This window comes from Gopherus flavomarginatus, chromosome 1 (assembly GCF_025201925.1).
Source record: "Gopherus flavomarginatus isolate rGopFla2 chromosome 1, rGopFla2.mat.asm, whole genome shotgun sequence".
NCBI classification, from domain to species: domain Eukaryota; kingdom Metazoa; phylum Chordata; order Testudines; family Testudinidae; genus Gopherus; species Gopherus flavomarginatus.
In genome coordinates, this window is record NC_066617.1 from 30,777,577 (window position 1) to 30,804,282 (window position 26,706).

Genomic DNA, 26,706 nt, shown 5'->3' on the forward strand with positions numbered 1-26,706 from the left:
TTGTTTCCTCGCTATGGGTCAATCAGTAGTAAATTTTGCTCAAAAAAACAGGATCATCCTATGTTTAGCTAATAAAAACAAAATATTACTGAAGGAACTGGGAAGAAAAGTTCCCATTCTGTGTATGCTGTGTTTTCTTTCAAATCCTCTATCATGAAGTGCCATTAAGGTGGGTAGGCTGGACCTCTAAATACCACAAGTAATCTTGGATTTGGACTGTTAAACAGAGTTTCCCAGGGTGCAGTTGCCATATCGACTTTCTAGCTTCTACTGCTCTCTAGTTACCTATTCACAAGTATTAGATACTGTGGTGATGGGTGCTGTACAAAACACTCAGGTAAACATAAAAAAGTTAAAAGTTAAAATATATATTAACACTTCTCAAATTTTCCATTTGAAGGTGTAATGGTTGCTAGGGGGCTCTTAGCCAATCCAGCCATGTTTGCAGGATATGAAGAGACACCTTTGAAGTGCATCCAGGACTGGGTTGACATTGCTCTTGAACATGGGACTCCTTTTACGTGCTTTCATCATCATTTAATGTACATGATGGAACGGATAACTTCAAAACAGGAAAAAAGGGTTTTTAATGTTTTATCAAGCACCTCAGCGGTTCTGGACTACCTTAATGACCACTATGGGGTGTAATAGCTTTTAAAGTATTTTAATCATGTGAATATTGCATTTTATATTTTAGAGTTGCGGGTACTTTGTTATAGTGGTAGGTTTCCCCACACTTATATTTATTAGTCAAAATCACAGTGCACTGAAAGATCTCATGCAGTGTAACATTACTGGACATTTCTGAACTGATCATATTATATTTTTATATTAACATTATTTTCAACTCAGAAAATATTCATGACTTGAAAATAGCTTTTATATATGTATGGTAATGCATTGCCATACACAGGAATGTGATGCTTTAAGCAAAGTGTCTTATGAGAAAATAAATTATATATGCAGTACCAAAGTGCTTTCAAAGATCATTCCCAATGCTGCTACCCTTACTCATGTGAGTAGAAGGGCCGCAGGAACAGGCCCAAAGGGTATTAAACAGAATTATATTGAATTGTTCCCTTAACTGAGAAAAGCTCAACTGAGAAGCCCTGCTAGTGTTTATCTAAAGTGAAAATTCAGTATTTAAGTTTTGGTTTTAATTATGTGGGCCCCTAAATCACAGAAGAGAAGGGCTTCACGCCACTGCCCCTCTTTAGGTTCAGGTGTCCCATTTGCTGCTCTGAAGGCCTGAAATCCCTTAAACTGATGTTGAACTTAGAGTTCCAGATTTTCCTAGCCAAGTGGAAGAAAATTAATATATTAAATTATAGTTTTCCACTCCATTAATTTTCAAGTGGAAGCTCTGTCTGCTTAATGTTAAGTGTTACTATAAGTCCAGAATGAAATTGTTTTGGTAACTAAAGTCTCAAATCAGACCTTGAATCAGTGCTTGAAATTAAGCATGTGCTTGTTTTGTCCCCTTCACTTCAAAATAGGACTTCACTTCTGTGCTTGAAGTTATACACGTGTTTAGGTACCTTGCAGACTTGGGGCACAAAACTTAAAAAGATTTGTTCAACATGCATTATGTACAGGATATGTTCCTAAGATCAAGTGGGTGAGGTGATATCTTTTATTGAACCAACTTCTGTTGGTGAGAGGTAAGATGCTGAGCTTACACAGAGCTCTTCAAGACTGGGAAAGGCACTCAGGCCAGGTCTACTCTACAGACCTATCTCAATAGAACTACATTGCTCTTGTGTGAAAAATCCACATTCCTGAGCAACGTAGTTCTATCAACCTAACCTACTGTGTAGACTGCGCTATGTCAGCAGGAGAGCTTCTCCCATTGACATAGCTACCACCTCTCAAAGAGATGGATTAACTACAAAACCCTTCCATTGGCTTAGGAGTGTCTTCACCAACACCAGCTCCTCAGAATGTTACAGCTAAATACAAGGTGGAACAGCTAAGGAGTTAACTCATCTTGCAAGAGACCCTGAAGGTGAATTGGGTAGGTATCACCTCTACAACCATAGGATAAAAGAGGTGTTAGTAGGTTCCAGACTTTTGTAATGAGCCATGGATTCAGTGTCTTCCTTAAGTATAGTAACTCTTCACTTAGTCATCCCGGTTAACGTTGTTTCATTGTTACGTTGCTTATCAATTAGAGAACATTCTAGTTTAAAGTTACACAATGCTCCCCTAATAACTTTGTTTGGCAGCTGCCTGCTTTATCCACTGCTTGCAGAAAGAGCAGCCCTTTGGAGCTAGCTGGTGGGGGCTTGGAACCAGGGTGGACCAGCAGCCCTCCCTATCAGCTCCTCGCTCCTCTAAGTTCCTGTGTGGCAGCTGCCCAGCAGGCTATTAATTGCCAGCAGTTCAGCTGTCCCTCCCGCCACTGCCATGTGCTGCTCCTGTCCTCTGCCTTGGAGATGCTCCTGGAGCCTCCTGCAGGGTGTGTCCCTCTGGCTCTGTCTGCCATGCTGTCTCCCCTCCCTCCATTTGTGCTGCCTTGTAGAGTGTGAGGCTACATTAACAAAAATGTGTTAACCCTTGAGGACTCAGCTGAATACTAGTTCATCATTTAGCAGTAAGGCATTCCCTGGGAAGTATCCCACCCTCTGACTTCACCACCTCAATCAAGCTTCACAATCATCATTGCTGTGTACAGTATTAAATTGTTTAAAATTTATACTGTATATGTGTGTGTGTATATATATATATTTTTTTTTCCCACCAGACAAAAGACTATATATGGGTATATATATATATGTAGTCTTTTGTCTGGTGAAAAAAAATTCCCTGGATCCTAACCTCCCCCCCATCCCCCCATTTATATTAATTCTTATAGGTAAATTGGATTCGCTTAACGTTTCACTTAGTCACATTTTTCAGGAACATAACTACAACATTAAGCGAGGAGTTACTGTACATCATTTTTGGTGTCTAGCAGTTATGAATTTAAGTTCCCAAGCTTGTCTTTTGAAAGTGTTGTGCAGGTTTCCTTTGAGGATGAGGACAGAGAAGTCCGTTATGGAGTGATTATTTTGTGAAAAGCGTTCACCCACCCCAAACACATCACCAAACTCAACCATTTAATCCTCACCCATAACAATTTTACATTCAACAACAAATAATTTATCCAAACCATGGAAACAGCCATGAGTACTGGGATGGTTCCCCAATACATCAGCCTTTTCATGACTACCTTAAGGAAGAATTTCTGGACAAATGCACTACAAAATCAATGATATACCTGAGATATATTGATAATATTTTCATTTGCTGGACAGATGACCAGAAGAGCTCTGTGTAAGCTCAAAAGCTTGTCTCTTTTACCCACAGAAGTTGAGCCAATATATTATTTTTTCATCCACCTTGTTTCTCTAATATCCTGGGACCAACAAGGCTACAACAACACCCTAACAATATATGTTACTGTACAGTGTATAATAATGACATGACAGAATGTAACTGGGCATAGCAGGGCCCCCTTTGCTCCTGTCTCTGTTCTGCTTCAAAAACCATTCAGAGACCTTGTGGTTTAGCAATCACTGGTGCAGTTTATTTACAGCGTGCAATCGCACCACACACAGATTGGGGTTTTCAGCCTTAAGGACTCAGTTTCTACAGCCAAGCCACTCTTACTCTCCTTCCGCTCTCTGACTTCCCCCTTTCCATCTGTTCCCATCGCTTCTTTCCTCTGAGCAGTTTATGCAGCCCCAGGCTAGCAGTTATTTCGCCTTTGCCAATTAGGCATAGGTTTCTATAGCCAGCTCCAATCTACCTCTCATAATTGGAGCTGGCGTGACAGAGGATTAGCTCAGCAGTTCATGCCCAGCACCCTGTCACATAGAAATAGGATAAAATCAGTGCAGGTAAGAAACAGTCTTTCTTCTGAATTACATCCAAAAAAAAAAGTTAGAAAACATTTAAACCTGGTTCTCTCAGCCAGATTTTAACAATCTTGTCCTTTGTTCACCCAAACCATGATTGTCACTACGCACTGTGTATTTCATAAGCAAAAGGTAGTGAAAATTAGAGCAAGGTAGTAACATTCTACACTTGCTACAAATTTGAGTCCAATATAATAAAGATTTTGAACAAAAATCATGTTTCATATGGTGTATGTTTATACAGAAATTCATGCCAGTAAGTGGTAAATTATAATGAATTGGGAGTTTGTTGACTCTCATACCTCTGGATATAATTACCGGTAAATAGAAAATATTTTCTAATTGTCTGAATCATATATGTAATAATTTTGTAAGTGATTGGACTTGATTAACTTTTTTATTAAATACTTCATAAACTGTTCTGGGGTGGTGTTCTTGCTCCCCCAACCGTGAGTTTTATTTTGGAATAAATGTTTGCTACGTGAGACTTTTTAAATATGGCAGCAGAAAAGAGAGTCATTCTTTAGTTTTAATAAAGTATGTGCCACAGCTGAGACATTACAATACAATTATCTAGGTTTATTTATTGAAATAAAGACAATTTACAATTTTGAGTTTTTCTGTCAATAGCATTCAACATTTATATTGTCAACAAAAGAGACAAGTCTGAGGATGATTTAACAAGAAGTCAATTGTTGAAGTCCACTTGATTCTGAAGTCCTGCAATACTTGAGAGAATGAGATCTGTTCTATTTAAGAGGTGCTCCCATGTGCTCCAGAATGGCTGTGTTGGGTTTTTGTTTATTTGTTTTGCTCACTCACAAAGATGCACAAATAATGAAGAGCAAAATCTCAGAATTTAGATTAACTGAAAAAAAACTTTTGGATGGTGTGGCAAGTCCCCTCGGGATGCAACCTGGAACTGGGGTACCACTGAGCCCTCTGACTCACCAGTCTGGGTTCCCTCTCACACTGTGCTGCTGTGACAAGCTGTACACAGCTCCTGGTCCTACACTCCCACCAGCATTCACATGGGCAGGGACACACCCAGCTGCAGTTACATGCAGGCTCTGGCTAACCAGTGCATGAACCAACAATAGAGAGGCTACAGCCAAAGTACCCCCAGCTCTCCACCCTAGGATCCCAGAGCTGTACCATCCTGCCCTGATCAAAAACCTGACCAGTATGAATTTATTACACAGTTTGCCCCTCCCTCGACATGAGAGGAAAATACACACCAGCCCTTCTTAACTGAGCTGAGCTTTTCCCAAGCCTTCACTCAAAAACACACTGATTAAGATAAAACAAGTTTATTAACTATAGTTAGATTTTTAAGTGATAGCAAACAGATCATAGCAGATTATTTAGCAAATAAACAAAACGCAAACTAAGCCTAATATGCTAGATAGGATTTGAATTAGCTGTATCTCTTGGGATTAGCTTGGGACCAGCACTTCCCCCAGTTCAGTCTTTGTTCCTCAGGGTTTCCAGGTGTTCTCTTGTGTGGGGAGTGAAGCCAAATCATTATGTCACTCCCCACCTTATATATTTTTTCCCATATGGTGGGAACCTTTTATTCTAAGCTAAGTTCCCAGCCATCTGTGGAAAAATACAGGTTCCAAAATGGAGTTCAGTGTCATGTGGTCTGGTCGCATGCCTTGCTGAATCATAGCAGCCAATTACTCATAGGTTGGTGAAACGTTCCTGGGTGAGCACAACCTTTTCCATGGTCCATTGCCTTTGCTGATAGGCCATTAGCACTGTCTAACTTCTTCACTGTTGTACCTGAAAGGCTCATTGTAGGTGTTTCCAACTTAACAACATATTTCGGTAACACATTGTGACAATCTGTACCTCGGGGGAACACCCAGCACCCCCATGTATATCCTTGTAAAATGATTGTGTGGTATCCCATGCAAAGTTTGTCATGTCGGGTGTCTTCGGAAGACTCATGATGCATTGATCGTAATTATTATAGTGTTGTTATAGGTTATAATTTCATGTATGCAGTTATGAGGCTGAAAATGTATCCTCATGGCTTAAAATAACCCCAGGCAAAAACTCTCCAAGAGCAGAGAGGCAGTTCACTCCTCATCAGGGCAGGTATTGGACAAACCCAGCCCAGCCTCACAGGAACAAAGGACACTGGTCTAGGCAGCAACAAAAGAATGTTAGACTCTCAGGGGAGTCACCCCTCTTCCTTTGGTCAGTATGGAACTGCAATGAAGTAAAGCTCACCTGACTTGAATGGGGGGTGGGGCAAAGCCAAGAGGGAAGAAAGGACATGATAAACGGGAGAGACATTTGCCATGCTCTTCCTCTCTCTTTCACCTACATCTACAGACACCACACCAAGCGACTGAAGTGCTGATCAAAGGGGAGAGCCTGGCTAAAGAGCAACCAGCCTGTGGTGAGAAGCGTCTAAGTTTGTAAGGGCACTGAAAGTGTTAAGATTAGCTCAGAATGTGTTTTGTTTTTATTTCATTTGACCAAATCTGACTTGTTATGTTTTGACTTATAATCACTTAAAATCTATCTTTATAGTTAACAAATCTGTTTGTTTATTCTACCTGAAGCAGTGCATTTGGTTTGAAACATGTCAGAGACTCCTCTTGGGATAACAAGCCTGGTACATATCAATTTATTTATTAAATTGACGAACTCATATAAGCTTGCAGCGTCCAGCGGGCATAATTGGCCACTGCAAGACAGAGATTCCTAGGGTTTTGTCTGGGACCGGAAAGCTCAGGAGTGAACAGCCCAGGAATGGGGGTTCTCACAGCAAAGCAGGGTAAGGCTGGCTCCCAGAGTCAAGAATTGGAGTGACCTAGCAGATCACCAGTCCAGATAACACCAAAGGGGAACGTCACACATACATAGCAAAACTTCATAACTTCACTTACGACGATAGCACATACAAACCAATGAGATATTAATGTTTAGTAGCCTAAGACATTTAGAATGATTCCTCACAAGGCATGCTTTGTACAAAACATATAATTATAAGACAATGCTGAATATAGGGTACGAGGGTGTCACAGATGGCTCTTGTTTTCCATTGAAATAAATGGTAAAACGACTGAGTTCAATAGAATCAGGATTCTTCATAGTGTTACTGTTTATACCCTTCTTGGAAGTTTAATTAATCAAATTTTGTGCTCAACTGCCCACTACTTATCTTTAATTGCTGAGTTCTATAACTCTTTGTTTTATGTACTCATCATGAGCAGGCCTGCTGAGTTCAGAGAGGCAAGAAGGGAGGATTATTAGCTGTGATTACTTAACATAATTAATTAGGCTTCTGTTAACATTAGGAGCCTGTTTATTTAATTCATGGTAGACCATAAATCAAGGGTGGGTAAACTATGGCCTGCGGACTGTGTCCGGCCTGTGAGACCTTTTAATCCAGCCCTCAAGCTCCCACTGAGGAGGTGGTTGGGGACTTTTCCTGCTCTGCACGGCTCCTGGAAGCAGCAGCTTGTCCTGCCTCTGTCTCCTACATGTAGGGGCAGCTGGGGGCTCCACGCGCTGCCCTCACCCCAAGCACTGTCTCTGCAGCTCCCATTGGCCAGGAACCGTGGCCAGTGGGAGCTGCAGGGACAGTGGCTGCTGATGGGGCAGCATGCAGAGCCACCTGGCTGGCAACTCGCCTCTGCATAGGAGCCATAGGGGGGACATTCTGCTGCTTCTGGGAGCTGTGGGGGTGGCGCCTGTGGACAGGGCACCGCACAGAGCCACTTGGCCGTGCCAAAGCACCTGGCCTCACCTCTGTGTAGGAGCCAGAGGAGAGACATACTGCTGCTTCCGGGAGCTGCTTGACATAAGCACGACCCAGAGCCTACACCCCTGACCTCCTCCTCCGCCCCAACCCCATGCCCCAGCCCTGATCTCCCTCCCACCCTCCAAATGCCTCAGGCCCAGCCTGGAACACCCTCCTATACCCCAAATCCCTCATTCCGAGCCCCACCTCAGAGCCCACACCCCCAGCCGGAGCTCTCACCCACCCACACCCCAACCCCTGCCCAAGCACAGAGCCCCCTCCCACACTCTGAACCCCTCAGCCCCAGCCCAGAGCCCTCTCCCCTGCATCCCAACCCTTTGTCCAAGCCCTGATCCCCCTACCACCCTCTGAGCCCCTCAGGTCCAGCCTGGAGCACCCTTCTGAACCCCAAATCCCTCATCTCCAGCCCCACCCCAGAGCCTGCACCTCAGGGGTGAAAGTAAGGTAAAGGACTTACTGGTATGCCTGAGCCCTGGGGAGACCTTCTGCCTGAGCCCCAAGTAGCGGCGGCAGGGCTCCAGTGGTGATTTAAAGGGCCAAGGCTCCCCACAGTGGCTGAAGCCCCGGACCCTTTAAATCACCACCAGAGCCCTGCTGCTGCTATCCTGGGGCTCGGGAGGCGATTGAAAGGGCCCTGGGCTCTAGCCACTGCAGGGAGCCCCGGGACCTTTAAATTGCCAGCCTGGGGAAGCCAGTTGGGTCCAACACGGCATACATACCGGCCCGAACCGGCTTACTTTCACCTCTGCCGCACCCCCAGCCGGAACCCTCACCCCCTTGCCCCCACAATCGGCAATTTCTTGAGCATTCATGGCCTGCCATACAATTTCCATACCCAGATGTGGCCCTCAGGCCAAAAAGTTTGCCCACCCCTGCCATAGCTGCTTGAACTACAGGTGCTGGACTTGCTGTCCCACCCCCTGGCTTGACGTGGTTTCCATTATATATGGGGTTTACAGTTTGGTTCAATGGCTCTCAGCACCCCCATTATAAAAATTGTTCCAGTTCCCCTCTGGTAGACATGGAATGCTTGCCCCATATTGTGATTATTTTAATATTCATTACCTGCATATGCAGTTGGGTGTTACTAACTTAGGGCCTGAACCTAAAATGGTAAACATCTTCTGTATGGGGCTTTGAGTTTTCCAATCCTAGACATCTGTGCCCACGCAGAGCCTAATTTAAATCAGTTGGGCTCTGTGTAGGCGCAAGGTTTACCTACAAAAAGTAGCATATGCAATTGGGGTATTAGCTGATACCAATTTCTTGACTGGGCCCAGTTCTCTACTACTACAGTTGTAACCCTTCTGCCTCTCTGAGCTGGCAGCAACAAGGGCCGGGTTCAGTATCCAGGGGTTCCGTTTCAGTAACACAATGCATAACCAGCTCGAGCCCCCACCCAGTGACCTGCGACACTCACATACCACACCCCCCTGGGCACCTCTAGGAGGCAATACTTCCCCTCTCGCAAGCACGGACTCTGAGTGTAGCAAAATCTTTTTAATAAAGGAAGGAATCAATGCGGCATCCCATTGGAGAAACACCACAAACAGGGTTATAACACAAACCATAAACAAAAACCCACCTCCAAGTACGTTTGGCACTGTCCTTTTTCCCCTTAGGGTTTTAAGTCCAATCACCCCAAAGTCCAACAACCCAAAAGTCTCTGGTCAATGCCACCCCAGAGTTCGAGAGTTTATCTGTAGAGGTCCCTCCCCCCAGCCTGGGTAGAAAGGGGCACCTTATGTGGTCCGGGGCCAACTGCCCTGCTTCTCCGTGGGTTCTGCTTCTGCCTTCTCCACGAACTGCTCCGCTTTACCAGCTGCTCCACTCTGCTCCTCCAGCCGTCCTCAGAAACTGCTCCGCTCCAGCAGCTGCTCTGCTCCATGAGCTGCTCTGCAAACTGCTCGGCTCCGCTCGCTCTGTGGGCCGCTCCACCCGTCCCACAGCTACTCCGCTCTGCCAGCCGCTCTGCTGCCACCAGCTGTCCCGTGGTCCACTCCAGCCATCCCCGCAACTGCTCCACTCCACCAGCTGCTCTGTTCCACGGTATAACTTCAGGCTCCCCCACTAGTTAGCACAGTACTCAGTGCTCTCAGCTCAGTTATTTCAGCTCTTTAGTGATTTCAACTCTTAGTGGTCTCAGCTCTTAGTGGGGTAGCCCCAGTGCTAGTGCACCATTAGCCCAAAGTGATTTCAGCTCAGTAACCTGTATTTAGATTCTTGAGGGAATAAAAAAAAAAATCAACTCTGACATTCCACAGTGGAGAGAGGAGGGGGTGGAACTGGTGCTTCTGGCTCCACAAGGAGACTGCACCACCAGGCACAGATACCTGTTCCCAGCCTCTCTCAATTCACTGGGTTTTGGAACCCATGTCCCTTGTCTAGCAAGTACCACCCAACTGAGGGTGAATCATTTGTTACCAAGCAGTCCCACAGCTCGGCAGTCTGGGATAGGGTAGGCGTGCCTATGCAAATACACTCTCTGAAATTCTTTCCACCAGATGTCAGGGTAGAGCTTATCCTGACTCTGCTTACACAGTCAATGGAAGTTTTGCCATTAACTTAGCGTTGCCAACTTTCTGATTGCAGAAAACTGAACACTCTTGCCCTGCCCCTACCCCTGCCCCAAGGCCCTGCCCTTTCTCCAAGGCCCCGCCCCTGCTCATTCCATCCCCCCTACCTCCGTCGCTCACTCTCCCTCACCCTCGCTCATTTTCAGTGGGCTAGATCAGAGGGTTGGGGTGTGGAAGGGCGTGAGGGCTCCATCTAGGGGTGTGGGGCCAGGGAAGAGTGCTTTGGGGTGCAAGAGGGGGCTCCGGGCTGGTGCCAAAGGGTTTGGAGTGCAGGAGGAGGTGCGGGCTCGGGGAAGGAGTTTGGGTGTGGGAGGGGGCTCCGGGCTGGGGGCTGCAGTGAGGGAGGGAGTGAGGGCCCCATCTGGGGGTGCAGGGCTCTGGGGTGGGGCCAAGGAAGAGGGATTTGGGGCTCTGGGCTGGGGTCGAGGGGTTCAGAGTGCAAGGGGGCAGGGGCGGGCTGCATGCTCTGGGATGGAGTTTGGTTGTGTGATGGGGCACAGGGCTGGAGCAGGGGGTTAGGGTGTGGGAGGGGGTGAGGGCTCCAGCTGTGGGATGCAGGCTCTGGGGTGGGGCTGGGGATAAGAGCTTTGGGGTGTACAAGGGGATGAGGGCAGGGAGGTGGGGTGCAGGAGTGGCTGAGGGTTGCATGCTCCAGGCGGCACTTCCCTCAGGTGGCTCCCAAAGGTGCCTGACATGTTCCTGTGGCCCCTAGGTGCAGGGGCGGCCAGGCAGCTCTTTGTGCTTCTCCTGTCCGCAGGCGCTTCCCCTGCTGCTCCCATTCACCGTTGTTTCAGGCCAATGGGAGCAGCAAAGCTGGCACTCAGGGAAGGGGCAGCGTGCAGTTACCCCAAAATCTCTATTACAGAATAATAAGGAGGTGACATATAAATAACAGGTTTGACTCCTACCAACATCTATCAACTGGGAGAGTTAGTTAGTGCCTCCCGCCTATGTTGCATTGAAATAAAGGACAGAGCGAATATAACTGTGACGTTATAGACATGAACTGTGACGGTATAGATCATTGTTGCAACCAGGGTCCTATGTTTGCACCAGGTCTTGTACAGAGGATGTCAAGTGGGGTGTCTACAGAAAGGTTGTAGTTTGCTGGTTATGATTATGCTGTCTGTATGTCTGTATCATTTTTGTATCTGAAATTACAAATATTGGCTATGTACTTGTATCTCAATGTGTTTGATTCTCAGTAGCCTCAGTGAAGCATTTGGTCAACTTCTTGAGAAAGTACTATTCTCAGTAAGTGCCCTATCAAGAAACATTTAACTGACAATGGACTTTGGGAGACACCAATCCACATCTGAGCTTTCCTGGGAACATTCAAACTAACATGTAAACAATGGCATCGGCCTGCAAAAAATTGAATCATTAATTGACATGTGACTTGTCCAGGTGGCTACAAACTCCATCTTGTTGCGGTGACTCTGCACAGAAGAACAAAGGGGTTTCCGCTCACAAGAGAGAGAATATAAAAGGCCCTGGATGCCTCTCCATTTTGTCTTCAGCTAGCTTAAGAGATAGCCTCTCCATCTCCAAAGAGATGCCTGAAAGAAACTGGAACAAAGGACAGTAACTATGGGGGTGTGAGTGATTGCTGGACCCAAACTAGGAAGGAGTCCAGTCTGTGAAAGAAGCTTATTGGAAAATCTCTGGGGGTGAGATTTCATCTGTAATCAGTTTCTTAATGTATAAGGCTTAGACACGTTTGGTTTTATTTTACCTGGTAACTTTGTTCTGTCTGTTATTACTTGGAACCACTTAAATCCTACTTTTTAAACTTAATAAAATCACTTTTGTTTATTATTGAACCCAGAGTAAGTGATTAATACCTGGGGGAGCAAACAGCTGTGCATATTTCTCTATCAGTGTTAAAGAAGGTGGACAATTTATGAGTTTACCCTGTACAAGCTTTACACAGAGTAAAACGGATTTATTTGGGGTTTGGATCCCATTGGAAGCTGGGTGACTAGGTGCTAGAGACAGGAGCACTTGCTAAGCTCTTTTCAGTTAAGTCTGCAGCTTTAGGGGTATAGGTTAGACCCTGGGTCTGTGTTGCAACAGATTAGCATATCTGGCTTAACAAGACAGGGTTCTGAAGTCTGAAGCTGGCAGAGGAAATGGGCTCAGAGGTAGTCTCAGCAGATCATGTGACAGTCCCAAGGGGGTTTCTGTGACCAAACCCGTCAAAATAACCTTAAACAGAAAGAAGATTTATTAAGGGGAAGTTACAACAGGGGGAAGATTCACTAAGGGGATCACTACAAATACCTAAGAATAGATTCCAGCAAGGGGCATAAAGCCCAGACCCTTAAACCGTCCCTTCGTTAAACTCTTAAGTGCCCAAAAAACAATTACTGTCTCTCTTCTACTGCAGATGGAGGTCACCAGCAACTGATGGGCCATCTCAGAATCTCAGGAACATCGAAGGATCTGGCTCTCTGCCGCCGAAGCAGGAGATCAACAGATCTGGGCTAATGGCAAAGCCTTCATTGGATCCTTTGGTAGAATATAAGGATCAGGTAAGGTAAGCATCAAAGTCCTTGGCAGGTGTTAGTAGCCGAAGTCTTGATCCGACGGTCTTATTCCGATGCCGCGCAAAGAAACTGGATGTAGTTGCCTCAATGGTGGACAGCACCGCGTCATCGCTAACAATGCCTTATTGAGTCCGCTCCGGGTCTTCAGCAGCATTTTGGTGGCAGGGGATCCTTCAGTGCCGCGGAAGACCGGGAGCAGAACCCCCGCCGCCAAAGTGCTGTTGAAGCCTGGACCGTGGCACAGAGTGGCAGAGAGTGTATTCGAATCGGGCCCCACAGTTCATAAAGCCGGCCCAGCCTGAGGCACATTCTGGCAGACACTGCCCGCAACCAGTTCCAGCCAGCTCTCAGTCACTCAAGTTCTGGCAGGAAACAGAATTTTGGCAGGAAAATGCCATGAAGAAAGGGTACCAAGATGGAGCTGAAACTCTTCCTACTACAGCACCATCTTGAATTCTTAGACTCCATTTTGAATTGCAGCAACATTAATTATAATACATAACAAAGGCATAACCATACACCAAAGCCCTGGCTGGGATGATTTAATTGGGAATTGGTCCTGCTTTGAGCAGAAGGTTGGACTAGATGACCTCCTGAGGTCCCTTCCAATCCTGATATTCTATGATTCTATGAACACCTTACAGCACAGACCCTCCCTTGCCACCCCTGCGCCGAAGAGCTGGACATGCCGGCCACTTCTTGAGAACCATACGGAGCCAGGGAAGGCAGGGAGCCTGCCTTAGCCCCACTGCGCTGCTGACTGGACTTCTAGCTGCCCAGTCAGCTGTGCTGACAAGAGCCGCCAGGGTCTCTTTTCAACCAGACATTCTGGTCCAAAACTGGACGCCTGACAACCCTACATTAACTTCAGTGGTTGAAGGTTTAGTTACATGGTACTCTGTTCTTGCCAGATAGTATGTGTGAGTTGACTTCTGCCCTATACAGAATGTATTGCATGATGAATCCTGCTCACGTGCCACCTAAGGCATGTTGCACATTCATGTAGTATTGCTACACAGTGTTCATGGCAGGTTATATGTATATCCCTACTCTTAAGTGCCTGCCATCTAAGGTTCTGAGATGGCAGGCACATGAATAACAAATAAATTAAAAAATAAAAAGTTTTATGCTGGGTCATATTATTCCAAATAAATCAATTGATCAGAGTAAAAAAGAAAACCAAACCAAATTCCAATATCAATGCTATATTATACTTTTTCCTTATTTGGTCCTGCCATGAGGGCAGGGGACTGGACTCGATGACCTCTCGAGGTCCCTTCCAGTCCTAGAGTCTATATGAGTCTATGAATATTGTGTATTTATATAGCATCACCAGTGGGCAAGGTATCACAGAGAGAGCAAATAAAAGAAGACCGCCATACTGAATATCTTAGAATCAAATTCAATGTAGTTTTTAGGCTGACTTCATTTTATCTGAGATCTAAAGACCAGTAGGTGCCAGTGACAGATACCATGTTGCTACCCTCAGTGCACGAAGCTCCTTGTGTTGCCAGGCAGTGAGTAAATATCTCCAGTACCCTTTAAGCTACTGTCCTGCTATTTAGAGAAGACTGGGTGGGAGGCAAAAATTCCTAGTTCTAATCTTGGCTGTGGCCGGGGCCAGCTCTAGGTATTTTGCCGCCTCAAGCAAAAAAAATTTTGGCTGCCCCCCACCCCAGTCCTGGGCTCTCACCCCCTCCCACCAGTGCCCTCTCCCATCCGCACCCCCTGCTGCCCCAGCGCTGGGCTCTCCCCCCCGCACCCCAACTCACCCACATCCCCTACTGCCCCAGCCCTGGGCTCCCCCCACACCAGTGCTGACTCTGCCCACTCCCCCCTCGCTTCCAGCTGGTCCAGCACTAGGAGGATCGGGGTAAGCAGCGGGGCTCTCGGGCTGCACCTCAGCCCAGGGTCCCACCAGCCAGGTCTCTCGCCTCCAGGACTGGCTGGGCAGGGAGCTGAGGAGCCGGTGCAGGGTAGCCCCAGAGGGAGCGGAGCCCCTGATACTGGGATGTGGCCCCACATGGCAGTGCCCCACCCTCTATGGCCCTGCTGCTGCTGCTGCTTCTGGCTGCCCTGCCACAGTCCCTGGGCAGCTCGGGCTGCTTCATTCAGCCCTGGCTGTGGTGCTGGGGGGCGGCCGCCCTGTGGCACCTGCAGGTGGCTGTGTGTGCCCCGCAGGGCGGCCCCAGCCCGAGTGTCCCCTGCTCGGAGCCTGCCCGGCCCAGCACAAGGTGCGGGCGCTGCTCCCCCATGGTGCAAACCGCTGTGGCCCCAGGGTTCCCCCCAGCCACGATGCGCTGCTGCTGCCAGGGCTGGCTCTAGGCTTTTGCTGCCCAAAGCAAAAAAAAAAAAAAAAAAAAATATGGCCAGAATGCTGCCCATGAAAATGTGCCACCCCAAGCACGTGCTTGGTTTGCTGGTGCCTAGAGCCGGCCCTGTCTGTGACTCAGTGTCAAAGCACTTTTCTGTCTCTGTTTCTTTGTATGTAAAATGGTGAGAATATTTATAAGGCTTAATTACACACAAAAAACTACATTAAAAGGACATTATTATGAGTGGAAAGCCAAACACTCAAAAGTTAGGGAATGCCAGAATTAAGGTTATCTGTGCAACCTTAATTGAGCCCTCCTGTGCATATGTATTCTGGTAGTCTTTAATTACATGATCCCAGGCTGTATACTCCACAGGACTCCTGCCAAAGGCCCAGTCCTCACACAAAGGCCGCCCCTTTCCTCCGCCAAACTTCAAGTCCCTGCTGGGGCATCAGAGCATTTCAGATAAAATGTCTCAAGAATTTAACAAGAGCAAAACAATGTACATTACCTAGTCTCATTTCTAGGAATGGTTGAATGATTTTGGGTGACATTAAAAAAAAATGAGCCTGAGACAGACACCCAGCATGAAAACAACAAGGAGTCCGGTGGCACCTTAAACACTAAGATTTATTTGGGCATAAGCTTTCATGGGTAAAAAAAATCACTTCTTCAGTTGCATGGAGTGAAAGTTACAGATGCAGGCATTATATAATGACACATGAAGAGAAGGAAGTACCTCACAAGTGGAGAACCAGTGTTGACAGGGCCAATTCGATCAGGATGGATGTAGTCCACTCCCAATAATAGATGAGGAGATGTCAATTCCAGGAGGCAAAGCTGCTTTTGTAATGAACCTGCCACTCCCAGTCCCTATTCAAGCCCAAATTAATGGTGTTAAATTTGCAAATGAATTTTAGTTCTGCTGTTTCTCTTTGAAGTCTGTTTCTGAATTTTTTTGTTCAAGAATAGCTACTTTTAAATCTGTTATAGAATGTCCAGGGAGGTTGAAGTGTTCACCTACTGGCTTTTGTATGTTACCATTCCTGATGTCTGACTTGTGTCCATTTATTCTTTTACGTAGGGACTGTCCGGTTTGGCCAATGTACATGGCAGAGGGGCATTGCTGGCACATGATGGCATATATAACATTACTAGACATGCAGGTGAATGAGCGCTTGATGGTGTGGCTCATGTGGTTGGGTCCTCTGATGGTGTTGCTAGAGTAGATATGGGGACAGACTAGGCAATGAAGTTTGCTACAGGGATTGGTTCCTGGGTTGGTGTTTCTGTGGTGTGGTGTATAGTTGCTGGTATTTGTTTCAGGTTGGGGGGCTGTCTGTAAGTGAGGACTGGCCTGCTTCCCAAGGTCTGTGAGAGTGAGGGATTGTTTTGCAGATCATTGATAATGCGCTGGAGAGGTTTTAACTGGGGGCTGTATGTGGTGGCCAGTGGTGGTATATCTTAGGGCTTGGCTGTGGACAATGGATCGTGTGATGTGTCCAGAATGGAAGATGGAGGCATGTAGGTAAGTATAGTGGTCAGTAGGTTTCTGATATAGGGTGGTGTTTATGTGACCATCACTTACTTGCACTGTAGTGTCCAGGAAGTGGATCTCCTGTGTGGACTGGTCCAGGCTGAGGTTGATGGTGGGGTGGAAATTGTTGAAATCCAGGTGGAATTCCTCAAGGGCCTCCTTTCTGTGGGTCCAAATGATGAAGATGTCATCAACTTAGCGTAAGTAGAGGAGGGGCGCTAGGGGACAAGAGCTGAGGAAGCATTGTTCTAAATCAGCCATAAAAATGTTGGCATACTGTGGGGTCATATGGGTACCCTAGCAGTGCCACTGACTTGAAGGTTTAAGTTGTCCCCAAATCTGAAATGGTTGTGGGTGAGGACCCAGCATGAGAAATTTCAGCCCAAATGGTTAAAGATTAGTACAGTTATCAGCAACTGTAAACAGGGTCATGTAAGGGGAAACATTGGGCAACCCTAACAATAGGCAGTGCCCCCAGCTGCGCCTATGTCTACAGTGCTGTGAACATGCTTTAAACATGCTCAGCGTTATTGTTCTGCTCCCATCCCATCCCCTGGAGTTCCTATGGGTGGGGTCCTTCTGGAGGAGCCAGTTTCGGAAGAGCCAGAGTTAAACAGGGTTGCCAACTCTGACTGAAGCTATTCCCGAAGATCCCTTCCCCCCATGATATAATGCCATTTTCTTAAAATAGCCTATTCAAATCTTCTGGATTGCTTTAAATAGTCACCAGGAGATTGAGATGGATTCTGGAAGACTCCAGGCCAGTCCTGGAGGCTTGGCAACACTAGAGGTGAAGGTAGGACGGGATTCTGTCTTGGGATATGGCTACATTTGCAGCCATACAGCGCTGCCCCGGGAGCGCTTTGAAGTGCGAGTGCGGTCAAGGCCCAGCTGGGAGAGAACTCTCCCAGCGCGCCACGTACTCCGCCTCCCTGTGGGGATTAGCTCGCTCCCAGCGCTGGGACAGTGTTGACACTGGCGCTTTGCAGCGCTGTAACTTGCTGCACTCAGGGGGGTGTTTTTTCACATCCCTGAGCAGGAAAGTTGCAGCGCTGTAACGCGCCAGTGTAGCCAAGACCTTGGGCATGTAGCAGTAGCCGTGGCCCCTTTTGCCAGACCCAGCGACTGCTGCTGTCAGTGGCCAGTGACAACAGGGGTCTGGAGAGGGGAGAAAAGGCAGAAGCTGCCGGAGGGCAGAGCCCCCAGGGGCTTGGGAGGGTAAAGAGGGCAAGTCTCGGCGGCCGGAAGGGGGCAGCGATGAACGGGGGGGGGGGGGGGTAGCAGAACACTATTGTGCTCCCGGCCCCTCCCAAAGGTCGTTCATTGGGGAGAAGGAGGCGCCTCCCCTTACGCAGCCCTGCCCCAGACTCCCTCAGCCCTGGGGGCCGCCCGCCGCACTCCCGCCCCAACCTCACATTGGGCGGGGAAGCTGTGCCCGAGCTCGGCTGCCTGCCTCAGGCGTCAGTCAGCGGGCGCGGAGGACAGGGCGTCGCTCGTCAGCCCGCCTCCTTTTCCCCGCCGCAGCCAGGCCCGGCTGGCCGGCCTCGCGCTCGGGGGTGGAGGCAAGTTTCCGCGGCCGCCCCGAGGCGGGAGGGAGGATTCTGTTCCGTGTGGGTCAGTGCCAGCCTGACGTCTCCTCGCTCCGTGCCGCCCCCCGCCCTGCCTGGGCCGCACATCCCAGCAGCCTGGGCAGGCCCCGCTTCCCGCGGCTGAGCCGAGCTCCATGCTCTGGTGCTTGCCCAGGCCGCTTAGCGGCGGCGTTTCCTGCCGCTTGGCAGAGGCTTCGGCCTCCGCGCCGGGGAAAGGGCGGGTGGGGGATCCCCGTGCAGTAGCGTTGTCTTGGTAACGGGGAGAGGGAAGAGTCTCATCCGACGCCAGCGGGGCCCGGGCGTTATTTCCGCCTCGTAGCGCGGCGCTGGGCGGCTCCCGGCAATACAGTGCCCGGGCCCAGGGGGAGGGGAGGCTGTTAGTGCAGCCGCGAGGCCGCTCGAGCTCTTCATTCGGGGAGGGGGAGGGAGGCTTGCGCGCACCCTCGACTAAGTTACTTAAAACCCCCGCCCTTTACCCAGTTACCCAACTTGAGGCCCCTCCCAGGGAAGAGGGAGCGTTTGGGCCTTAAATATCCGATGTAATTTGAAGTGGAGAAACTTGGCTCAGCCTGAGCTCCGCTCACTGCGGGATTTATCCTGCGTGCCTCACGGCCAATTTGCAGTGACTGCGCTGTCCTCCCCTCAGGCCGTCCAGGGAGAAGATGACTTTTCAGTGGACAGCAGTTGCAAGCTTTCTGTATGCTGAAATAGGAGTGATTTTACTGCTCTGTGTACCGTTTATTTCTCCACTAAGGTAGGGATCCACTGCAGGCTATATGGCCTTGTCTTAAGACATCTTTTACATATTGCTGTTGTAACACACTAATGTGAATCAGGTTTATTTTGGCTACCACATTTGGGGCTGGTTGAGAACTGAATTAAATAGGAGCTACTTGGTGCTTAACTAGGGTTATGAGATGTCCCTATTTTATAGGGACAGTCCTGATATTTGGTTCATTTTCTTTTATAGACACCTATTACCCCCCACCGCCGTCCTGATTTTTCACACTTGCTGTTTGGTCACCCTATGCTTAACACTCTTGAACATCAGGCCATTTATTTAGGTGCCTAAACTCACACCAAGGAGCTTAACTTTAGGCACCTATTTTTGAAAATCATGGCCAGAATCATTTTTCCTGCACCAGTTGCTAATAATTATTTATTTCTAGTCATAATTCCAGCATGCCCTCCTCTCTCACTCTGTTTCAATATGAGGAGTTAGTCCATTTAATTTTATTTTCTGAATGGTCAGTTTAGCGGAGAATGTGTGGCTTCTTTTCATAATAAGTTATTAGTGGATAAATAAGCAGCAGCCTCTTTTCTGAGGAATCTGAATTATCAGAGGTGAATCAGTAGCTATTTTCCTTAGTGCTACCTTGCACTAGGCATTGGGAATGGAAAGAAATATAAAGCACTCCCACTTTTCAGTGTTGACTAGGTGCAATTTGTGAAGATTCTTCCAAAAGTAAAGAATTCTCCTGCTTGATGTATGGAATTTAACAGAGCAGTAAGAGAGGCACCTATAAGCTTATATGAAAACCAAAGAAATCGGTGTTAGTCCCAGAAACATGCCAATATACAAGTGTTTTAAAACTAATTTCCCCAAGCTTTAGTAAGGGAGAGAAGCTGAAAGGAAAGTAAACCAGCTACTGTCTCTTTATGCAAAATACTGCCTTCCTTACCTAATTTTCTTGAAACAACTTTCTCTCATACCACTGCTTACCTTTGATCATGTAAATTTATTTTTTCCCCTGTGTGGGAGAGTCCTATTAGCTCCAAAAATGTTACTAGAGGATTAAACCTTAACATTTTGTAGAAAATTTACTCTTGCCTCAGATTATAAAATAATCTTCTATGAAATGTGTTTTCTTTTCTGCGGCCTTAGACACCAGCTCACATCATCAGAATGAAGAAGGTAACTTTTCCCACTGATTAATCTATGGCCTTCTTATAGTAACCTGAGCAGGACCATAACTTTTCCTGTCCTAGTCTTAAAATGAATTCCACACACTGCGTAGAGTCAAAACTCAACCACTTTCTGGGGTTTGCACTTATAGACTCTAGGACTGGAAGGGACCTCAAGAGGTCATTGAGTCCAGTCCCCTGCCCTCATGGCAGGACCAAATACTGTCTAGACAATTCCTGATAGACATTTATCTAACCTACCCTTAAATATCTCCAGAGATGGAGATTCCACAACCTCCCTAGGCAATTTATTGCAGTGTTCAACTACCCTGACAGTTAGGAACTTTTTCCTAATGTTCAACCTAAGCCTCCCTTGCTGCAATTTAAGCCCATTGCTTCTTGTTCTATCCTTAGAGACCAAGATGAACAAGTTTTCTCCCTCCTCCTGATGACACCCTTTTAGATACCTGAAAACTGCTATCATGTCCCCTCTCTGTCTTCTCTTTGCCAAACTAAACAAACCTAATTCTTTAAGCCTTCCTTCATAGGTCATGTTCTCTAGATCTTTAATCATTCTTGTTGCTCTTCTCTGGATCCTCTCCAATTTCTCCACATCTTTCTTGAAATGTGGTGCCCAGAACTGGACACAATATTCCAGTTGAGGTCTAACCAGCGTAGAGTAGAGTGGAAGAATGACTTCTCGTGTCTTGCTCACACATCTGTTAATGCATCCCAGAATCATGTTTTCTTTTTTTGCAACAGCATCACACTGTTGACTCATCTTTAGCTTGTGGTCCACTATAATCCCTAGAACCCTTTCTGCCGTACTCTTTCCTAGACAGTCTCTTCCCATTCTGTATGTGTGAAACTGATTGTTCCTTCCTAAGTGGATCACTTTGCACTTGTCATTATTAAACTGCATCCTATTTACCTCAGACCATTTCTCCAATTTGTCCAGATCATTTTGAATTATGACCCTATCCTCCAAAGCAGTTGCAGTCTCTCCTAGTTTGATATAATCTGCAAATTTAATAAGCGTACTTTCTATGCCAATATCTGTGGGCTTTGCTCACCTGTCCCTGTCGAACCTAGTTTAAAGCCGTCCTCACTTGGTTAGCCAGTTTGTGTCCAAATAAGGTCTTTCCCCTCCTCGAAAGGTGAACGCCATCTCTGCCTAGCAGTCCTTCCTGTAATAGCATCCCGTGGTTGAAGAAGCCAAAGCCCTCCTGGCAACACCATCTTCGCAGCCAGGCATCCACCTCCATGATGCACCTGTCTCTGCCTAGGCCTCTACCTTTGACAGGAAGGATGGAAGAGAATACCCCCTGTGCTCCAAACTCCTTCACCCCTACTCCCAGAGCCCTGTAGTCACTCTTGATCCACTCAGTGTCACACCTCGTAGTATCATTTTTGCCCACATGGATGAGTAGCATGGGGTAGTAGTCAGAGGGCTGGATAATCCTTGACAATGCCTCCGTAAGGTCTCGGATATGGGCCCCCGGCAGGCATCATACCTCTCGAGAATTGTTTCCTGTTCATAGTGGTGGCAGCAGACCTCCCAGCCTAGGGGTATGATGCTTCTCCTTTGCTCTAGGGGGTCATTCCTTCTCTCCTTTATCAAGAAGAGCATAATGGTTTCCTATTACCATGGCGGGAGGGTTTGAAGCAGGAGTGGAGCACTGCCTGCTGCCAGAAGTAACCAGCTGCCAGTGTCCACCCTGAGCCATTTCCTCCTCCACCAGTAGTGTGTCAGCAGTCCTGTGTACTGGGACAGCTACCTGAGTTATCTCCACATGGACACTGAGGAATTTCTCGTGGATTTGGATGCATCTCAACCTAGCCACCTCCTCTTGTAGCTCTCCCACCTGCTGCCTGAGAGATTCCACCAGTAGGCACCTTTCACATTGAATGGTCCCCCTAGCCTGGGTATCAGTAAGTGGGGATTGCAAGTCATAGTCCCTGCAAACCACACCAGGATCTGGATAGAAGCATCCATGCTCAGGTGCTCTGTCTGGCTACAGGCGTGGGTGGAGGAGACAGAAGCAGTGCTGGCACAGGTGTTGCATGTCTTCTTAACCATCGTAGGCCTTCCTCTGTCTGCAGCCCCCTGTCCGCTTTGCTCCCCTGGTCACTGCTTCTGGCTTTTAAAGCGTGCTTGCCTAGGTCAGTCCTACCCCCTCGTGAGTCTCACGGGGGAAGGCAGTGTTGACCTTGGTCAAGAGAATGAGCTCATACCACAGCACGCTAACTTGTTTCTTGTGTGAGCAGCTAGGAACCCAAGAGAATGCCCCCTTACAGAGTAAGAGTATGCTGAGATATGGACAGCAGAGAATAGCATAGAAGTAAGGACTCTCAAAAAATAATGGATCAGGAGGACAAAAGTGCAAGGTCTGTTGGACTCAGGATGTGGCCAGACCTTGGTACAGATTCCGTTAGTCTCACCTAGGGTCTGTTTTACCCCAACCATTTTCATCCAGTGCATAAATGGTGATGTGACTGCCTACTCCAGAAGACTATGGGTTGACATACGAATATCCTCCTGGTGGCTATATCCTCAACGCTGGTCTGCCCTGTCACCACTGGCTGGGATTGGCGGTACTTTCAGGAAATTATCTACAAGCTAGGAAAACCAGAGACTGCAGCCACTGACCCAGTCTCTACTCCTGGGGTTGGTCCTGGACTGTTAGGACTAGCTGAGTTAAGAGAACCAGAGGATCTCTATGAAAGGAGTTTAAAGCCTATTGCACACCCATCCAGGATGCAGACAGGCAGTAGCCAGTGGATGACTGTTGCCAGAATTGCAAGTCCTGACTCATGATGCAGATTTATTCTGTAAACAGGGGTGGGGAGGGGAATCCTACACTGAGTCGGGCTTACGATCAAATTCCTGCAGTGAACAATCAATTTTTGATGTCTGAGGCAGTGGTCCCATTTCATAATCTATGAAGTATGCCTCTGGCAAGTTGAATGTGATAGATTGAGGAGGTAAAGACCCAGTTATTGATATCTCCGTTATACAGCCGGGCACTCCTACAGCTGGCTCATGACATCCTATTTGCTGGGCACTTTGAACAAGGTTTTCTCCCAGTCTCTGTATTGACTCATTCCTGCTCGCCCAGTGACCACCATCAGCTTAGAGAATACTGAGCCTCTTGTCTATAGTACCAGTTAACTACCCCAAAGAGCATCCCAAAGGCCCCTGTGATCTCATTCCTCTTGATCAAAACTCCCTTAAGGCAAATCAAGACTGATATTGTAGACCTCCTAGAGAAAAGTGTGGTGGTATATGAACACTTGCTTGTGATCCTGGCCATCCCCTACTACACTACACAGAGGCAACAGCAGTTGCCATGGAACTTTGAGCCAGGATCTCTCCTCCCTCCTCCCGCCCCACCACCACAAAACAAACAGACAAAAAAAACCCAAAAAACCTGACCAATCAAGGGACCAGCTTTACATCCCAGTTCAATAGGGAGAATAACTCCTGCATTAAGATCAAGTCTCCAAAGACTTATGTCTACCATCCACAAACAGATGGATTAGTTGAGAGATTCAACAAAACCGTTAAAGTGATGCTAAAAAACAATTTCTATCCTCTAATCGCAAGCATTGCGACCAATTACTTCCTCCCTTCTTGTTTGCCAGAAGGGAGGTACCGCAAGGTTCCACTGCATTCTCTCCCTTTGATCTGTTTATACGGTGACAGCCTCAAGGAATATTAAACCTTCTATATGAGGGCTGGGATCACCATGGCCAGATGATATCCATATGGCCCAGTATGTTCTCCATGTCAGGGAGTGCCTTGAGTCTGGGAGTTTTTGCTTATGAAAACCTGTGGAGGGGGAAGGAGAGGGGAGCTTGCAAGAACAAACATAACCAGGTTGCATGCCTACTGACCTTCCAATCTGAGTAATGAGCACTTTTGCTATTCCCTGGCATGGAATCCATAGTGCTAGCCAGATGGCAAGTGCCTTTTGAAGTGTTTTTTTTCAGTTGGCCTTGTGGACTACAAGGTCTGCCTGCCTGGCAGGAGGGAAAAAACTGAATTTCCCATGTGAACCTGCGGAAGCCTTGGAAAACCAGAGAAGGGATGTTTAATGTTTCTCACCTACCAGAACCCAAAGTGAGGTTTTAAGCACCCATTCATCAAGAGCCTGCACAAGTAGAGATGAGTGCGAGTCTCCTAAACAAAGCGCCTAGGTTTTACATCTTGATTAGACCTTCTGCAGTGTATTCTCCACTGCACCCAGATGGAATTGACTAATACAGCACAATATCAAGACAATATACCCTATGCCACAAGTGAATGAGCTGTTGCAACATTTTGGAGCTCCCAAATACCTTGCTACAGTAGCTTTTACAAAAGGCAGATCCTCCTCGCTGCTGAATCACAAGAAAAAACCGCCTTCTTGGTACCCTTCAGTCTTCCACCTCCTGACAGTGCTTTTTGGCTTGCATGGAGCAGCTACAACATTTAACGGACAAGGTTCTCAGACCTCATCAGCAGTATGCAATTGCATATTTGGACAATACATATAGCAACAACTGAGACGATCATGTGCAGCAAGTACGAGCTATTTTTCAGTTGCTGGCTGTGGGGGGCGGGCTCATGGCAATCAAGAAGTTTAGTTACCTGAGTTATAATGAGAGAGGAAGCCAACCTGAGCCACTGATTATCATAGTGCAGGTATTGTCAGCATGTCCCATTCTCTAAACAAAGAAAGAGATAAGATGCTTTCTTGAGCTAGCTGGGTGATTTGTCCCTGGCTTTTACCACTATTGGGGGCCCCTCTGATGGACCTAATAAAAGGTGGTAGCCCAAAGAAAGTCCACCAGAAAGACAACTGTTAAAAGACTTTAACACCCTGAAAAAACTGTTGTTCCAAGAGCCAGTCCTCTTCACTCCTTATTTTTCAAAGGAGTTCATTTTACAGTTGACTCCTCAGGTTAGGCCTGTTACAGGAGAGAGCAGCTAAAATACTTGTTGCCTGTAGCCTCTGGAGGGATGGAGAGGCCACCTTTTCTTTTTATTTTATTTTTAAAGTGCAGGAGGCTCAGCCTGGGCCCCTCAGGCACTGAGGAGATTAGGAACCCAGCCCCCTTTGCAGAGATTTTTTGCCTTTTGAAAAAACAGTCAGGTGAGCCCAGACTGTTTTGTGACTTGCAGGATTATTTTGTTTACCTCTTTCATTTTGTACTGCTATTATGCCCAGAAGAGGGGGAGGGAGAGCTTCCTCCTTAAGACTTACAGAGGGTTGCACCGCACACTCCAAACTGGTATTACAACAGTGTCTACCGGCAGTGAAGGATGTCTGGGATGGGAGAGAGGCCCAAAGGGATGTCCTAACAACCTATGGCATATGCATTAAAATGGTGGCCTGAATGTACCCCCAACCCTGGACTTCCTTCCTCCCCCCGCCCGAGAGTCTAATAGGTCTGAGACATAGCAGCCTATGGAGAATTTCAGCCCAAATAAATTGAAGAAAGCTATGCATAACTGCAACAGATACTCCGAAAGTTAAGAAAGCTGCTGTATGGGTGTCAGTACAGGTTGAATAAGAATATCTGGTTTTATGATGTATGCATGCAGATATTCTCTGTGAATTACAATGAAAACATTAAACCCAGTTTGATTTATGCTGTAACTAGGATTTCAATTGTCTTCGCAGTTGATGAGTAATTCATTAACCCACAATACTACTAGGTCCCAGTATTCATTCAAATGTTAAACATGGTGCTTGATATTCTCTGGCTCATTTATGCCATAATAATGATGGGATCTATTGGGCTCTTCTGTCCAATTTATTTTGTGCTAGCTCTGAGTTTGATTTACAGCATTCAGGTCTCTTAAAACGTTATTTTGAAAGAACAAAATCCTTTTTTGATTTAAATTACATGTTTAGTTATCTTGTTAAGAAAACTGTCACGGTAATCTTGCTGGATCAAAGACTACATTTAGCACTTGTGACAGTACCTTAAGACAGTGGCTTTCAAGTTGTGCTCTGCAAAGCACTTCTAGATGGTCTTGTAAGCTGATTCTGTCACAGCAGTTAAAGCAGGTACAGTTGAAGCAAGAAGTGGTCCTATTGTTCTTGGAAGTTTCAGTTACTAAGGTCTTGGCTACACTGTCGCTTTACAGCGCTGCAATTTTCTTGCTCAGTGGTGTGAAAAAACACACCCCTGAGCTCAGCAAATTACAGTGCTGCAAAGTGCCAGTGTAAACACTGCCCCAGCACTGGGAGCGCGGCTCCCAGCGCTGTAAGCTAATCCCCTCGAGGAGGTGGAGTACCTGCAGCTCTGGGAGAGCTCTCTCCCAGCGCTGGCGCTGCGACCACACTTGCACTTCAAAGCGCTGCCGCAGTAGCGCTCCTGCAGCAGTGCTGTATGGCTGCAAATGTAGCCATACCCTCAGGTCTTCGTCTACGCTGGCACTTTACAGCGCTGCAACTTTTTTGCTCAGAGCTGAGCACTGTAAAATGCCAGTGTAGACAGTGCACCAGTGCTGATAGCTACTCCCCTCGTGGAGGTGTTTTTTGTTTTTTTTACAGCACTGGG

General features: G+C 47.1%; 3 protein-coding genes and 1 long non-coding RNA gene across 15 annotated transcripts in view; 3 read left to right on the forward strand and 1 right to left on the reverse strand.

Annotated features, from left to right (window-relative positions):
• DUS4L (dihydrouridine synthase 4 like) overlaps positions 1 to 4,320 on the forward strand; it is a 140,105-nt gene extending 135,785 nt beyond the window's left edge. For all 7 annotated transcript variants that reach the window (XM_050926055.1, XM_050926053.1, XM_050926052.1 and 4 more), the window contains one exon: positions 401 to 4,320. In XM_050926055.1, the coding sequence (XP_050782012.1) occupies positions 401 to 648 (248 nt within the window). In that variant the 3' untranslated portion in view covers positions 649 to 4,320. The remainder of the gene's footprint in view (positions 1 to 400) is intronic.
• Positions 1 to 26,706, forward strand: part of CBLL1 (Cbl proto-oncogene like 1) — a 169,460-nt gene that overhangs the window by 42,756 nt on the left and 99,998 nt on the right. The window lies entirely within an intron of this gene.
• Positions 15,732 to 18,162, reverse strand: LOC127035941 (uncharacterized). Its single transcript, XR_007769972.1, has 3 exons — positions 18,073 to 18,162; positions 16,709 to 16,820; positions 15,732 to 15,993 (listed from the first exon to the last, which is right to left on the reverse strand). It is a non-coding gene; the product is annotated as an uncharacterized LOC127035941 (long non-coding RNA).
• The window catches only part of BCAP29 (B cell receptor associated protein 29), a 49,444-nt gene continuing 40,846 nt past the window's right edge, over positions 18,109 to 26,706 (forward strand). The window contains exons 1-2 of one of the 2 annotated variants that reach the window (XM_050926063.1): positions 18,109 to 18,219; positions 18,893 to 19,000. In XM_050926063.1, the coding sequence (XP_050782020.1) occupies positions 18,909 to 19,000 (92 nt within the window). In that variant the 5' untranslated portion in view covers positions 18,109 to 18,219; positions 18,893 to 18,908. Of the gene's footprint in view, positions 18,272 to 18,892; positions 19,001 to 26,706 lie in introns of both variants that reach the window. The other variant, XM_050926071.1, reaches the window with a different exon arrangement.